Source organism: Mixophyes fleayi, chromosome 6 (genome assembly GCF_038048845.1).
Source record: "Mixophyes fleayi isolate aMixFle1 chromosome 6, aMixFle1.hap1, whole genome shotgun sequence".
In the NCBI taxonomy this organism is placed as follows: Eukaryota; Metazoa; Chordata; class Amphibia; order Anura; family Limnodynastidae; genus Mixophyes; species Mixophyes fleayi.
In genome coordinates, this window is record NC_134407.1 from 155828290 (window position 1) to 155846196 (window position 17907).

The 17907-nt window shown below is 41.3% G+C and overlaps 1 protein-coding gene across 1 annotated transcript in view; it reads right to left on the reverse strand.

Annotated features, from left to right (window-relative positions):
• Nucleotides 1-16833, reverse strand: part of CDC27 (cell division cycle 27) — a 51132-nt gene extending 34299 nt beyond the window's left edge. Inside the window, exons 1-7 of the mRNA XM_075176870.1 lie at nucleotides 16663-16833; nucleotides 12355-12430; nucleotides 11011-11158; nucleotides 10097-10222; nucleotides 5699-5796; nucleotides 5154-5311; nucleotides 3532-3743 (exon numbers count right to left, since the gene is read on the reverse strand). Of these exons, the coding sequence (XP_075032971.1) occupies nucleotides 3532-3743; nucleotides 5154-5311; nucleotides 5699-5796; nucleotides 10097-10222; nucleotides 11011-11158; nucleotides 12355-12430; nucleotides 16663-16689 (845 nt within the window). The 5' untranslated portion in view covers nucleotides 16690-16833. The remainder of the gene's footprint in view (nucleotides 1-3531; nucleotides 3744-5153; nucleotides 5312-5698; nucleotides 5797-10096; nucleotides 10223-11010; nucleotides 11159-12354; nucleotides 12431-16662) is intronic.
• Nucleotides 16834-17907: the final 1074 nt, after the last annotated feature.

Here is a 17907-nt window from a genome sequence, read left to right on the forward strand (position 1 = left end):
AGCCCCAGTAGGTTTGAGAACCATGCTCTGCGAGGCCAATGTGGTGCTATTAGGATTTTTAGCTATTTTAGCACCCGCACTAGCATGGGAATTGGATGGAGAAGTACACTAACCGGAAATGCCATGGAACTGTCATGGCATTCGTCAATGTCGCCTGAGAGTCTCGAGACTTTGAGCCCTATAGTGGCATCTGGTAGTTTAGTCTGGACGCCATGAGGTCGATCTCCGGCATGCCCCAGCGTTCTACCAACAGAGCAAAGACCTGTTTAGAGCCCATTCGCCTAGGTGAAACGTTTTTTTTTTCTTCATAAAATGACTGCTAGTAAGAAGCAGCCTGTTCAGGGACAAACTGCGATTTTCTACCCCTCTCTCTCAGCACTGAAGCTATTACAGTCTCACTCCCCTCTGTCCTAGAGGTATGGCCGTGCTCTGCGTCTCTCAATACGTGAGCCGAGTGCTATTCTTATATGCCACTGCTCCCCACAGAAAACAGTTGCCTCTAGCAGACCCTTTGTAAAGACACTGGCCTCCTCTTTGCTCGTTTCTAGGGGATTGCCGGCAGAGGTGCAAGGGAAGTGAGCCCAGGCTGCTTCTTACCTGCGCTGGGACCCCGAGTGAACGGAGAGTGAACAGCATCCTACTCACTCTCATGGGTCCTTGGATCGGGTCCTGCGCGGCACCTGAAAGGTATAAAAACGTGACAATAGCTAACACTAACTAGGTATAGGCAGGAGCCTATACCTAAGTGACCTATCTCCTAGGCACTTAGAAAAAACTGAGGTATCTGCAGCAGAGGAGGGGCATAGTAGGGGAGGAGAGTGAAGATCAAAAAAGTTGATTATTGCCTGAACTCCTAGACACACTACTATACCCCAATGTCCCGCAGTGTCCCCCAATGGCAGGAAAGAGAAAATTTGGCTTCAACATCAACCCAGGCTATAGTACCAGAGGGAGCAAGAAATGTGTCAACTTGAGACAGGTGGGAAGTCTAGTAGTAGAGCTTGGCGCCTGGAAACCCTTTACCACATACTTGATCTCCTATGGATAACGTGCTTGATTCGTGGAGACTTCCAATTCCATACAAATTCTGTAAATATCTGCTACAATTCTTTGAACACCGAGTGTGCGAAAGCTAGTGGGAGGTTCTGAAGGTGGAATAGGAGTTTAGGGAGAACATTCATTTTAATGGATATGATCCGTCTGAGACATAATATTATCAAAGATTTCCAAGAGGAAATGTCTTTAAATACTATGTACATGAGTGGAGGAAAATTCTCCTTGTACAGAGCCTCATAAGGGGAAGTTATGAAGATTCAAAGATATTTAATATTTTTTGGGCTGCCATTTTAAATGAAATGGTGAGGCAAGATAGTATTTATTATGTGGGGGAATACAAAGTGTGAGCTTTCGATTTCGAAAAATGTATCTTAAATCCAGAGACCTCGCAGAAATCATCTAAAATTTTCTAGAGGTTTGGAATTGTAGTCCATGGTTGGGTGTAGGTAAGCAGGATGCAATCAGTGAAGAGAGAATTTTTATAGTTAAGAGTCTCCACAGTCATTCCCTTGACATATGGCAATTTTCTGATCAACACGGCAAGTTGTTCTATCACTAATGCAAACAGGAGAAGACAAGGGGGCAACCCAGTCTTGTGCAATAATTGATTTTGATTACATTAGATGGGCAGTCATTTATTAATACTTTATCCATTGGGCAAGAGTACCAAACTTTAATACCATTGTAAAAATAATCACCATGGGGGTCAAATTGAACATAAACTTCCAGAAAATTCTGTCAAAAGCTTTCTCAGCATCTAATGGCAGGATGACTGCGAGAGTCTTGCCATTATTGAGGATTTGAATTAAAGCTATAGTCCTCCTCATATTGTCCCTAGCCTAGCGTCTAGGGATAAACTCCACCTGATCATTTTTGTTCAAAGTGGGTAAAACACTGTTTAAATTGGTGGCCAAAAGCTCTGGTAACTTTTGAGGTAACCCTTACTGTAAACGGGATTTAACCATTTGCGTCTCCAAGGTGGGATAGGAGGAATATTGTCACTTGCGTTCTTAAAATGTACCAGGAACTCCAGCAATTCCGTGATGGATAGCTAGCCACTTCGTTCAGGTTGGCCTTACTATCTCGGCTGCATCCTCCCAGATATGCACAGACTTGGGTCCTCGGCTTCACAAAATGCACATCAGGCATGTAGTTCCAAACATTAATTTGTCAATTTAACCTGGCATTTGGAGCAGGTGAAATTGGCAACAAATTTTGACCTTGCAGACGTCGATTTGGAATGGGATTTAGACAGGTACAAAATAGGAAGATTAGCTGTACAATAGAAAAACAAAGCTTTTTTGTACCCCAGGAATGAATAGGAGCCTCTGTGTACCTCTAGGAAGGACCAGGGGGGGTAAATGTATCAAGCTGGGAGTTTCCGGCGGGTTTGAAAAGGGGAGATGTTGCCTTTAGCAACCAATCAGATTCTAGTTATTTTATAGAATGTACTAAATAACTAGAATCTGATTGGTTGCTATAGGCAACATCTCCCCTTTTCAAACCCACCAGAAACTCTCAGCTTGATACATTTACCCCCAGGAGTCTGACAGATTCTGATGGCCTTTCCTGTGTGAGGAAAGTTCGAAAGTAGGGTTATGCACTTCAACCCTTGGCCCAGTCTGGACATGTCACTGTCAGAAGACAGGTCCCTTTGTAATGTCTGTCTCATGAGAGGGCAGCTGCAGTAGGAGCCTCCACCTGACCTCCCCCGACCACAGGAGACCCTGCTGTCCACTTACTTGATCGGGACTCTGATCGAGGAAGACCGCCACAAGCTAATGCTCAGCTGAGAGGAGGAATCTGGAGTTGCTCAATAAAAGGTTCCGTTGTTCCCACAGCACAGTTAGAGGCTTTCAGCAATGCGGTTAGGAGCTGCTCTGGAGCCAGGTTGCCTGGTCACTGGTGTAAGAGCAGTGACTGGGATTCAATTCTGGGAGCCATAATTTTATAGAGAAAATAAATTCTACTGCTGCCTCTGGCAGCTCAGTAAAAAGCAGCCTACTTCAGGGCACTTTGAACAGAAAAAACTGGTTGGCTAGTGGAATGAAATTGAAATGATTTTTGAATTAAGTACCACCTACTCCAGCAAGCCCTCTATAACCCAAGGTGGCAGTACAAAATAGATAAATATTGGCTGTTTCAGCAAGTAGCACAAAAAAATGGCCATCTTTATTTTTTACACTACAATTTAAAGTTCAGCTAGCACACACACCCTTCCAACTCTAAATCCATACACACATTTAAAATTTGCCTCCCTGTAGTGCAAATGATTTTCCAAACGTGCATATTTTTTTTAATTTATTTTTACTTTGCTCCCAACGCTTAGAGGCCCAGTAAGTTGAACTTTTACTTTAAAATCAGTCATCAGGAGTTACCATTACATATTTCCTTTGCAAATGTACCTAGGCAATTCAAGCCTGAGGCAGCACATAATGGCATGGAGGGCAAAAATTACCCAAAAAATATCCATACCTTGGGGTGAGAGGGCTCAGGGCTGCTGGCCCTCCTAACAGGCTGCGTCCAGTCTTTGGTTTGTTCTGAGCCTGTTTTACCAAGATAGACGTACCGGTTCCCAAGGACAGAGTGTCGGGCGAGATAACTGATGGGTCTATGTAGGATATTGAAGAGTCTGTGTTCAAGGAGTATTTTAGATTGGATGATTCCAAGTTCAACCTATTTAGTTCCTGGAAGAGCCAGAAATAAAAGGTAGCAATCTTTAAGTATTTTTTATAAACAAAGTCATTGTTAGTACACGGAAAACTCTCAGTCTTTCCCCATGAGTTATTGGCAAAATGGAGCTAGACATCACCCCATCTTACATATTGCCACCTCCTGGAGAGCAGCAAGATCACTTCCATTCACTATAACCACCACAGCTTGGCAACAGACGGCACCAAGACTAATTCATATTTTGAAAGGAGGTGTGTCAGAAAAGATTGCACATGACTAGAAGAGTACAATGGTATTCCAATGAGGTGCCAACTTCCCTTACACAACATGGAACAATACAGTACAGCATTTTTTTTTATTTTTTTTTTAAACACACAACTTTGCTTTACATCACCATCCTTACATACAATCAGGCATTTACACAGAACAAAATTATTCAAAAAAGTCCATTATTTCATCCACTTTACAACACCAAGTTTTTTGCCTTTGTTTTTAGCTGGCGATATAAAGATGGAGTGCTGTATAGTCTGGTAATATAGGGACATCTAGCAGCATGGGTCAGGCAAAAGTCATCAACCAAACAAAAAGAAAATCCCAAAAACCCAAAACACCACAACAAGACAAGATTTCTAGAGAAAAATATGGTGGCAGTTCAATCTTTGGTGTGGAAACCATTTACTTTACACAAACAATGTGTGGCAATTAATTTAGTAAAACAAGAGCAACTTTGACATGCACCACTGATAAGATATCAACAGTGTCTTTGAAACTCAGGATGTCAGGAAGGACATACAACAGTCCATAGACAAAAACTTGCAACTGCCACACACTCTGAGGGAGCGCACTCAGTATCAGCAATTGGTCCGATACAGCAGTTCATGGAGCCAATATGATGGATGTCCAATCATAATCCCATGAAAAAAGAAAGACCGCTACCCGCTTGTGTTCAGTTGAAGGTTGATTCCGCCACTGGACTCGGATGTCAACAGGCAGAAGTAGCCCATGTGTGGCCACCTGCAGGACCCCTAAGAGTCACTTAAATGAGAACTACCGGTCATTAACCATTTGTTAGATTCAAGTGAGAGTGTTTCTAACAGCTTCTCTTCCCTCTCTGTTTAGAATTGCCTCCTTTGGAAACCATGCAAGGGTGAAAGGGCTCACAAGACCTGCCCCAAGTCATGTCATTACCTTAAAGTCACTGGAGTTACCCATACCAAGCACAAAAAATATGTAGGCAATTCATTAGTGTCTAAAATACATAATATATGAAAGTTTTAAAGTGTAAAATCATAATATTGTTTTAACATTCATTCAGATTACCGAAATTTTTAATGATTGCATAATAATTGTGCCCTCTTAGAAATATCCCCTGCTGCACTGCAATGTCCCCTTTATTCAGGCCAGGACAAGATATAAACACTTACTATAGTGTCTTGGGGCGTTTCCATTAATACTGTGTCGGCTTGCCTGTGGGATATGATGTTGTGGGTGTTCACAATTAATGTACAAGTATTAGGCAGGCAGCTACTAAAGTTCTGGAGGGAGGTCAGTTTGAAGGTCTGTTCGGGGTCTGGCTTTTCACCTAGTACACACATAAGAGAAGAAAGCACCATTTGAATGCCTTTCAAAAAAAATAAAAAAAATAGTCTAATTGCAACATAAATAAGGAATAGAAACATCACACACCATGGGTCCTGTCAAGGTCCAGCCTTTCAAGCCTATTTTCTTGTGCAGATTTCTCAGCAGGAGACTACTAATTTTTCATACAGCCCATCAACATATGTTGTAAATGATGATGATGCAAAGTGTCAATGTATTTTGCCATGTATATTTGTTCATTACTAAAAACTTCCATCCTGCTTCTCCCTCTCTTGGTACAAGTAATGCACTATCTTGATTTACAGCATTATTCTTCAAGTTAACAAAGGTGTCACATTTGTACAACAAAATCTGTAGAGAGCAGACATACCTATTTCACATAACGATTCAAATGGGGACCACAGGAAGGGATTTAGACTAAGGCTCTTTTGGTAACATTCTGATCCTTTGGCCAATCGATCGGTTTTGCTGCAACGAGATTAGTGGTATTACAAAACAAGTTAGGAGACACTGTCAATCATATTGCTGCAAATGTTTTCATAAACTGCACATTCTGGTGCTGGAAAAATCCTTGAAGCAGACACCAGGTCTCCTGGTGTTAGGTTTCTGCAGTACCACATAATGCCTTGTGCACTATGGAGAGAGCATTTCACCCAACGTGCTTTGCTCTCCACAGGGCAGGCATCTTCTAGCCCTCACAGGAGGAGGGCTGTAAGGTATACAGGGAACCAGCTTGAGAGGTAGAGAATGGTGACGTTTAACTGCTGGTACCTGAATTGGGCTGTCAATCTAACAGTTTCTCTACAATCACAGCTGTACTGCAATTGTGGCAGCTGGCCCATTGTGAGAAAATAACCTGCTGGATAAAACGCTAGGGTTCCAGGATAAACACATTTTTCCTGCTTACTATACAATGCACTATTCAGTAAATAGAAACAAGAACACTAAAGGACTTGGTGGCAATTCTAATTTAAACACAGCGCTCCCTCACATCCAGCCTCTTCTAATTTCAATTTCCTAAAGTACTTCTGCAGTTGTGGGGTATATGATAAACTGTAAATTAGTGAAGTGAACCATCAACCACAGGTAAAACTGATGTTTGTATATGTGGGTCTATGTATATATATTTTTATAAATAATTGAACATTTACCCTGTTCAAAAACACTTTACCTGTGGTGATGGTCAGTTATCTGTGACTTCTAATCTGTAATTTACAGGTTGGGTACACCATTCCATCTATACAAGGATAAGGCGAAGGAGTTGAGGAATAAAAGAGGATTTTTGTACTTACATTCATTTATTCGATTCCATTTGGGGGACACTGCTAACATGGGGTGTATAGAGGCTGGTCCAGGAGTTGGGCACATAGAACTCAAACTGCACAGTTTTCAGAAGCTGCTCCCCTCTAAAACCCTTCTCCCAACAGATTCAGTTATTACCCAACAAAGCCCAATAGGAAAGGGTAAAACTAGGAAAAACTGTCTTACAGAATATAAACATTGGAAAAAACAGACAGAAGAGTGTAAAAGGTGGGATTACAGTGTCCCTCAAACTGAATCAGAGAATGGATTTAACGCAGTACAAAAATACTCTCTTCTCCATCTTCATATTTTGGGCACACTGCTACCATGGGGATGTTACAAACTAGACCCTAGGCAAGGATACGTTCAGACAAAGCTGTGCGCAAAAACCTATGTTCCAAAGCTGGCTTTTTTGGAAGCAAAAAGATATTGAAAGGGTAGAACTTAGTGAAGGTATGGACTGAGGATCAGTTCAGCCGAGGTACCATGTCACACCACCCAGGAAGTGCTCACGAATCTATCAGAGGGAGCATTGATTTTTTTTCTGTAAATGGCTTCCTGCCACTAATATGTAGCTGATGAATTACCACTCTAACCCATATTGCAATGGTTTGTCACTGGACAAACCTTATGTGTGTTGTAAAGTATCAGAAGATCAGTCTTCCGCAATGAAGATGTTCTCTACAAATAGATCCTCAATGATCTGTTCACATCAAGTAATTGAAGAGACCCATCAACACTGCAGGATCCACTCTAAGGTAGAGAGGGGATAACAATGTCCTGGCTTGACAACACCTTGGGCTGGAAAGATAGACTAGTGTACAGAATAGCCCAGTCAACATGGAATACAAGAAATAGAAATCTGCAGAATAGAACACCTAATTCAGGAACTATCCAGGACAAACACAGTCTTCCATTTAAGGAACTTAAGCTCAGAGTCTAATGGTTCAAACTGTGGAAGTTGCAAGGCGGAGAGGCCCAAACAGAGATCCTAAGGTGCAGAGTGAGGAACATAAGGAGATAGAACATGGAGGAGAACTACCTGTAAGAGTGTTTGGACCTCTGAAAAAAAAGAGTCAATCTCTTCTGAAAATAAACCAACAAGGCCAAGGTTTAAGTGAAAAGAAGTATGAAGAAATCCTTATTTTCTCACTGGGAAATATACAATCTCCACACTCTAATGTAGTTGGTCACAGAGACTAGCTCCCTGGCTTTAAGCACAGTTTCAATTAACTCGATAGACACTTAGCTCTAAGGTTCATAGCTTAAACAGTCACAGCGTTAAAGCAGCTGAGCCAAGTTTTGGTGCAGAAAGGGACCCAGTCTTAACAGATCATTCCTTAGAGGGAGCCTCCAAGCTGGCCTTTCTGCCCTCCTTAGAATGTGGTGTATAATTCATTTTTGCCCAATCAGGAGCTACCAGGACTACTGTGGTCTTTTCTCTTTTAGCTTTTTTTCAGTACAGGAGAAATTATGGCTATTTGTGGAAAGAAGTATATCAACCGAAAGTTTTAAGGGACCATTATGGCGTCCACCAGATAAACTTGAGGATCTCTGGTTCTCAACCAAAGACTATTCACCTTGTGGTTTTTCAGCAAAGCCATCATAGCGACCTCCGGCTGACCCCACCTTTCCACAATCTGACTGAAGAACTCTGGGTGAAAAAACCATACCCTGTGGTAAATGGCATGCCTGCTTAGGAAGTCCACTTCTCAATTCTTCACCCTGGAGAATAAACACTGTGAATACTTACGGGACCTACCTTTCCACCCATCTCATAATCTTAAGGGTATTTCTTCATGGCTCTGGAGCTTTTTGAGCATCCCTGATGGATTATGTATGCCACGTCCATGGCATTGTCTGATTGAATTCTGACTGTTATGCCTTCTAAGAATGAGTGTGCCCTTGTCAGAGTGTTTGTCACCCGCCTTCAATAGCAACAAACTTTTACTTCAGTAAATACAACCATGTGTTGGGATGGGACCAAATTTGTCTTTTGATGACCCACCCATTGGATTTCAGAGTCTGGTCTGTTACCTGTTGATGGGCCTGGAGTAAAGATGAAGAGCCCACTTTTAAAAGAAGGTCATCGGATGTTAGCTACCTTTGGGCTGCATGCAGATTATTTGCTGATCTTCTCCAACTAACAGAAGGTCGTTGTTTGAATTTGCTTAATGGAGAAGACTAAATACATACAACTTCATCCAGTTGATAATAGTTTTCTTTGGTGATTTTTGTTGGCTTAAGTTTTTGTTAAATTAAGTATGATATTTAATACTGTAGTAACAAAGTGTACAGTTTCATATTTTTGTTAGAAGACTGTATGCAAGTTTGAGCACTGCCCTGTAGTGAAATACCTCCTATTACCACTCATTGAATATGGTAGGTGGTTAACATAGTCTACCATTTTATTTCCTAACTATTCTGATTCCAGACCAAGATGGGACCCTCGGCGGAGCCTGGAGTGACCCTTCTGATCATCAGATATGGCTCTTAGTGCGTTTTTAGAGGGCTGTTCAAAACTTTTACATTTTGTGTGAGGATTCTAAACTCTTTATGACACTTAAGCAACACAAGGCGGACATAGTTTTCTTACAAAAGACACACCATCCAACATGTCCACCCGGAATTAAAATCCAGTTTCTATTCCAACACCTGATACTTGTGGGCAAACTTAAAAAAACAAAGAAAAAAAAAAAAAACAGAAAACACCCACCCCATGTACTTTAGAGAACTTATATGCTCCAAATCAGAAACAGCGACCGTTCAAAAAAATGATTCCAATTCTTTCATGAGTCCGTAAGGAAGAGACATTTATGGTCGGGGACTTTAAGAGTTGTTGATGGCCCGATCTACCAGCAACACTGAACACCAAAAGGCGAATGCCTTAGCAACGCTTTAAACATCACCTCTTGTAAAAATACTGGAGAGTTCATTAAACCACTACTAAAAAAAAAAAAAAAAAAAAGGTACACTTTCTACTCTAGTGTTCAGAATTCATACTTTAGGAGTATTAGGATCCTCCTTAGCCACAACTTAACCCTAAAGCTACAGACTGTAAATCCACCCGATAGTTTGATTTGATCATGCATCAATGACCGCAGACCTTTCAGGTATTGATTTTCGCTCATGACCCTCCACGTAGAGAATAAAACTCAATTGTAGTACACTACAGAAAGTTCAATAAAACATGTGCAGAAGCATCCAATCTCTAAGGTCACTTAGTTAAAACAGTGAATTTGATGGAGAGGGGAGAAGCTTCTGAACACTGTGTAGTTTCAGTTTCAAGTTCCTGGACTAGCCTGTATATACCCACCCTTCCATGATAGCAGTGATCCCCATATAGGAAGATAGGGAAATATTACTAAATGCCACTGGTTTCCATAATATTACAACACTTGACATACACATATTACATAACATACAATGAAAATTCTTGGCAAACATGATGGGTGTTCAAGCTTACCAATATACATGACCGAGCAGCGAGAGTGTAAAGCATGCAGAGTCTCCAAACTCTGTAACAATCTCTTCCTGGCTCTTTTGTTTATTCAGCACACCACCTGATAAGATCTGCTCACCCTCTGCCAGTCTGCAAGGGAAGAGGAGACAAAGATGAACACAGTGAGGAGGCAAAAGGAAGAAAGGAATAAGGTACAGATCTCTAAACATGATGAACAGACAGGGATTTATAATAAAAGACTAGGCAGGAAAGAAAGACAGCAATTGAAGATGGGTATATGAATGGTAAAGAGAAAGCAAAAAAAGGTTCAAGAGTCGGGTGTTTTTGCCTACAGGAAGACTTGCTGGACATAAAGAAGTAGATTGTAACTAATAGATAATCAGGAAGTAAAATAAATACTAAAATGTAAAAAAGGATTTCATAGACGAACTAAAACACAAGAGTTTCAGTGCTAGTCAGTCCAGAGTGATGCATAAGAGAAAACCTTAGTCCTCTGTTCACTCTTAAACATTGCTGAGTAAGGGATAAGACAATTTCCTGCTGGACATATTCAGTTAAGTATACACATTTGAAATATTAGGGAAATAATGGAATTACGTGCTCCTCACTAACCCAAGAAAGAGGAGTAGAAAAAAATAAAATAAGAAATACACAACAGGAGAAGAATGTAGTGCAGTGTTGGCAGACCTGTGACACTCCAGGTGTTGTTATACTACAAGTCCCAGCATACCATTCCAGCAATAAGCTGATATATATTGACAAAGCATGCTGAGACTTGTAGTTTCACAACACCTGGAGTTTCACAGGTTAGCCAACACTGATGAAGTGGATTAAACAGGATGCGACAGGAAGTTAATATGACTACAGAAAGAAATATTAGAAACATGGGTAAGCAGAGAGGGGAAACTCATACTCACTTGCTAAGATCCACGCAGCATTTTGCAAGAAGATATTTACATTGTGGGGTGGCACAACTGTGTGTTTTCAGGAGCCGGTAAGCCTTGTATGCTTTTCCTGAGCGGTAGTAACATGTGGCTAGCAGAAATAATGCCTCTTCGGAGTGCACTGTGAAAATACAGAAAATATCCATACTACATTCAAAGCATACAAGCCACTCTGGTCTTCTGAACCAGCCAGTACAACGCCCTGTTTAACCAGCATCCCCTGCCACATGTTGAATAGAACTGACTGTACTTGCTGACTATGTACATTTAGTGTATGCGACACCTGATGGTTTTGGCTGCAGGCACTTTTCATACATTATGTGCACTCTGCTTATATACCTTCAAAGATCTGACTGCTGTACAGAACGCTATTATGCCATCTGGATCTCTCCACCGGAAACTTCCTGTGTACAGCGATACCATTTTTTTGAAGTTCAGCTCAACGAGAATCATAGTAAGCTCAGAAAAAATGGTAACTGCTAAGGAAAAAAAAAAGGTACTTTATCTCTGGAGATGCTCAACTGTTACTTCTATAGGGTGGCTCAGACGGGTGTAGATCATGGATTAAGTCAGATGGGGACGTACATTATGTAACTATTTTTTTTTTCTCTGCCAGATGATCAGTCTCAAGCCTACCAAAAGACTAATCTTAAGTAGCAGCAAGGCATGTACAGACATCACCCCGCTACCTCTGCTTCCACCCTATTGACGGCACTCTCCTCCCCATACTGTCAGACATAGCAGAGTGTCATTTCACTAAAGGCAACAGCTAGGGCCTAATTAAAGGGGGTGGTATATTCAATAAAGAGTAGACAACCCCTTTAATCCAGGATCTCAAAAGGAAAAATATATTAATGAATAAAATAAAAAAAATAAAAAATCAGCAGTAACCAGAAGAGTTCTCCCAACAGATCCACTTTTACTCGAACAGAATAAGTTTAAATATAATAGCAATTTACCAAACATCATGTCACACAGTGTTACTGATGTGATTTGTAAATATAACAAAATGAAGCTACAATGTGAATAATGGTAACAAAAGATTTAAAAGTGTATTTTGCCTGCTATCAAGTTAACAAATCATCTCTCATTGTCCAATATACATTTGTAATGTAATTTAAAACTTACATTTTAGGAAAAAGTACAGTATTCATTCCCTTAGCAATTATTTTATATAAAGTAATGAGACTTAGGATAGCAGTGATGAGAGGGCCAGATAAAGTATTGCATTTATTGAGCTTGTTGAATAAGTAATAGATACACTCATTTACTCTGCCAAATGATTCCATGTGTGTACAGTTTACAAAGATCACATACCTTCTGCATAAAGTCTTTCTGCCAAGAATACTGCATCTCGATATGCGTAGTGATTCAGTGCTTGCCATATAGCAGCCTGAATGTGTGAGAAACAAAATTTTATTTGAAGTCAGGCAGAGTTAACATAATATAAGACGACTGAAAAACAAACAAATGTCTTGGTGCAGTCCCAAGAGCCATATAAAGACGACTGGACATTCTAATATATGCGGTGTCTAGCATTTTCTATAGATTAACATCAATTTTATGCATGCTACACATATACGGGATACAGTAGTTGGCTTTAGCGTGTCCAACACAATGTGGCCAAATTACAGATGAATCTCTTTCCTGGCACATAAAAATGAAAGAGGAATGTCAACTTCAACGTTTACATTCCAGTCAGATTCATTCAGGTCCATTGCCCTACAATAGCCAATAGATAAGTTCAGGTCGGTGCAGAATACAATAGTATCTAAATAGAAGATTTGTTGCCGATTCTCAGGGTAATGAAAATAAAAACAAACTGCTTGGAAGACAATATAATATTCATTGAACATGGAGTCCCCCTTTAATATCGACATCAATTTTGTTAGTTGTGGAGAGGGGGAAAAAAAAAAAATGCAGTGATCGTACTGTATGTCCAAGATTTTTTAATTTTTTTTTAAAGGATGTAAACTCCAACACCACTATCTTCACCCACCAAACCACTCATTTTTATTATTGTTTATTTATAAAGCGCCCAATATTACGCAGCACTGTACAGAGAATAGTTATTCACATCAGTCCCTGTCCCATTAAAGCTTACAGTCTAAATTCCCGAAAATGTAAGAACACACTAGCATAGCCATCCACAAAACTAGATATAGCCATCATGTAATAGCTTAAAAGGAGATGTCCACTCCAACACATTTTTAATAATACCCCATCATCCCATCTCCTTAAGTATCACAATAGCAGGTGTCAGACAGCTAGGACCGCTTCCACCCATAAGATACTCCCCTCTCAGACATGCCTCTAGTAATAATTGAACATTTTAGTGCTCACTACACATGACAAGCTTGCCGTGTCAAGAGCGATGACTGGTTAGTGTCAACATACCGCAGGCTTGACAGGTATCTCGTGAATTGCAGGAGTCTGGAACCAAACCGCTACTGATCTCAAATTATTTGTATGGGATTTTCCTTTAACATTTCATACTTCTACACTAGCACACATGGTGATGGTTTCCCTATGATAAAACAGCAATTTCCTCCCTCAATACATTAAGGCTGGGATATACACACTCACATTACCATATTTGTGGCAACAATGGGAGGAAACTAAGCTTATAAAATGTACATATTTAAAAGTAAAGAAATTAATGCACAATGTATTGTACATTTCTGGATGTGTCATGAATCCGTTCAAAAATGTAAATATTGGTGAGTCATGCAGTTATTTTCAGAATGTATCCAGCTACAGTCATTACTAGGCCTCTATGAAAATCATCTAAGCCCGTACCCAAACCAAGCCACCATATACAATATTTCTTCAACTGCTTTGGAGAACGCTGCAATGTACCTACTTTTATACATAATCATTCATCACACAAACCTAGTTATACAAAACCCTGCCATACTGAAATATATCTTAGCAGTAATAAATCAAGTACAGACAATTAATAAACCCCAGGCTCAATATTTCCTGTTTGATGTCAATAATAAAAAAAATGAATGCATATTTTGGATAGGAGATTGCACCCCTAGATTAAAATGCTGTGATGAGGACTAGAACTGCTTCTTAAATTCTATTTAATTTACCACCATTTTAGTATTCCTATCTATTGGCCTCTTTCCACCATCATTGCATAGGCACCCCCTTCCCCTTCCAGTTATACTGTGCAACTTGCTGTTTTGTCCTTTTCTCCAATCGATAAAGTGGGGAAAAGATAATGCAGTAGGCAAAATGTTTATTTCCTACCTATATTCCCTTCATTTCAAGTTATATCATCACTTCCTCCTATTTGCTGTCCTTCCCTTTATATTCCTTTGTACACCCCACTGTTTGTTTGTTTTTATAAATTCCGGCTTCACAAATGTCCCTCTTCTTCTCCTACCATCGCTGTCGTCAACACCACAGCTCCTTTACTTTTGTCCAAACACTGCATACTTCCCAATGCTCCGCCTTCCTCCCACTAGCATTTCTACAATTAATTAGCTTTGTCCAACAACCTCTCCCTCAAATTTGACTAATCCACACCACTTACAAGTGCCGTTCTGCACCTGCTTTGTCTTTTACCACATTATCTCAAAGTTTTATCCCCGACCTGTATTACCCTCCTCCCCTTGCTTTTAGCCAACCCACCACCTCATATCCTCTCATCCATTGCCTTACACTTGTTTCCAACTCTTTTGCTTTCCTGGCTGCTTGCATTCTCTTCTTTCTTTCAATTAAACAGTTGTTCCTAGTATTTAACTACTGCCTCCAATTATCCTAGTTTTTCTTCCTTGGACATCAACACCACACTCCATCCCTCCTCCAGGTTACCTTGGCAATTCCTAGTTCCAACCATAAATGATCAATCCCACTCCCCAATCATCTTGAACAATCCACTCGCATTCTCCTATTCACGTTACCTTTGTGTCCAACTGCATTTTTAATTACCTCACACTCATTCATTTTTGCCAAATCCACAACCTCTTGCCTTCATTTATCCCACTCTTCCTCCTCACATTCAACCTGTGCCCTACAACATTCTTCTTTACTTAGTTTACTCTTTCATCCATCCCTTCTAGCACTGTACATCCTGTTCTATTATCACCCTGCATGCCAACCATTAGTGCCCTACACGACAATAATTATTGCTCCCTTTTGCCAACCATTACTGTCCCCGTTTACATCACAACCATAATTGGCCCCAGTTGTCATGCTCTTCCTCCAGCATCGCCCTTCCCTGCCCTGCTCTTTCTCCAGCATCGCCCTTCCCTGCCCTTCCTCCAGCATCGCCCTTCTCTGCCCTGCTCTTCCTCCATCATCGCCCTTCTCTTCCTCCAGCATTGCCCTTCTCTGCCCTGCTCTTCCTCCAGCATCGCCCTTGCTCTTCCTCCATCATCGCCCTTCTCTGCCCTGCTCTTCCTCCATCATCGCCCTTCTCTGCCCTGCTCTTCCTCCATCATCGCCCTTCTCTGCCCTGCTCTTCCTCCATCATCGCCCTTCTCTTCCTTCATCGCCCTTCCTCCATCATCGCCCTTCTCTGCCCTGCTCTTCCTCCATCATCTCCCTGCTCTTCCTCCATCATCGCCCTTCTCTGCCCTGCTCTTCCTCCATCATCGCCCTTCTCTGCCCTTCTCTTCCTCCATCATCGCCCTTCTCTGCCCTGCACTTCCTCCACTCATGCCCCTGCTCATCTTCCTTTATTGCCCCATTCATCTTGCTCTCGCTCTTCCTCCATTATTGCCCCATTCATCTTGCTCTCTCTCTCTATTCCTCCATTATTTCCCCATTCATCTTGCTCTCTCTCTCTATTCCTCCATTATTTCCCCATTCATCTTGCTCTCTCTCTCTTCCTCCATTATTGCCCCATTCATCTTGCTCTCTCTCTCTATTCCTCCATTATTGCCCCATTCATCTTGCTCTCTCTCTCTATTCCTCCATTATTGCCCCATTCATCTTGCTCTCTCTCTTCCTCTATTATTGCCCCATTCATATTGCTCTCTCTCTCTCTCCATTATTGCCCTATTCATCTTGCTCTCTCTCTTCCTCTATTATTGCCCCATTCATCTTGCTCTCTCTCTTCCTCTATTATTGCCCCATTCATCTTGCTCTCTCTCTTCCTCTATTATTGCCCCATTCATCTTGCTCTCTCTCTTCCTCTATTATTGCCCCATTCATCTTGCGCTCTCTCTTCCTCTATTATTGCCCCATTCATCTTGCTCTCTCTCTCTTCCTCCATTATTGCCCCATTACATTACTCCATAATTACTTATTCCATTGACTCCACAATTTTCTGTAAATCCAATAATTTCCCCCTTCTTATCTAAACTTTAGTGTGCCTAGCACCCTATACGCTTGGCCTTGCTCCTGTCACTGACGGCAGAAATACTACGCTTCCTCCCCCCCGTGGCCCAGACCAGTCCTCCTGTTCCCCTCCCCTCTACCCCGGTAATATGTTAATTTTCTGAGACTCTCTCCTGCCACCTCTGCCAATACACATTGCCTGATCATGCTGATCCCTTGTTGTCCCTTAAACGGCTCCCGTAACCTGCCTCTTCTTTCCCTTAACCCATTTCCATCAGTAGGCCGCAAGCCTCGCTGTGCAGTATTAGGATCTGCCGGGTCGCCAGTTACCTGGACGGGTTCTTGCAGCACCGTCATTCTCCGGCCTCCCGCGTCCGCGCTCTCTCCCGCTGTCGGGGCCTCTCTCCCTGTCGGCTGCTCTCAAGACGTCAGACGGGCGGCTCCGGCTCATTTAAACTCACAGCGACCGTTACCGGAGAGGCCGCCGGAGAAAGCCGAGTTCTTTCGGATATAACCGAATGTTGTCGAAGATAGCCGACCTTTAGCGGAAATACCCGAGCGATGCCGGAGGTAGGCGAAGGTCTGTGGCAGTGTCCGGAATCTGCCGAGTTATCACGGAAATTACCGAAGTATATTACTATCTGTCCGGAAATAAACGATTCACAGACAGTATATAGGAGGATATGACAATAATATATCGCCCTCTAGCAGTGATGAAGAATAATTATAATTCCACGAAAGACAATGAACATACGTTTGTGAATCAAATATTAGTAATACATAATACAGTGTATGGCTGAGTATAAGTGAAAAAAAAGACATTGCTCGGTATAGATGAACTCACAAATGAAAGTATAATTAATGTCATGCTGCAGTGGATTGCTTTTTTTGTTCTTTTAACGCACCTCACCCTAATGTGTAATCAGGGGCAGATGGGGCTGGGGGGCAGGACTGCCCCCTGGATCGCTTCTATAGTAGGCTACCTTGGGCTGAGTCACAAGGCCACCAGCATTTCTTCCTTTAAAATGTTCTTAATAGGTTGCTGAGTTGAGTCTTGAACACTGGGCTAAAATTTGCCAGCCCTCGCATGTCTGTTACAGTAGTAAATTATAAAAAAAAATTGTAATAAATATAACAAATAAAAATAATGTTGTACCAGGAAAAAACGGGTAGCAATTAATATGTTTGTGTTGTTAAAAAAATAAATACATTTTAGTGATACATTTAATGGCTAACCAGGAAACATGTAATGCAAGCTTTTGATGCACTGATGCCCTATATATTATATGTGCTGAACAAGAAGACTTTATATAAAAAGTGACATGAGTTTGGTGATATTAAGTAAAAAAATAAACTGTTTACACGGCCTCTACAACTTCATAAAGTATTATGGACTATAGCACCCAGGTTATGGAGCCAAGACCTATAACAGTCATCAGTAATTCCAGGCCTGGACTTACCAAGACGACTGGATGTGCAGGACCATGCATGCACAAGACTCTGCATGTAACTTTGTATATTCAATGTCGTTGTCCAGTATATATAAATCTTACTTGCCAACTCTCCCAGAATGTC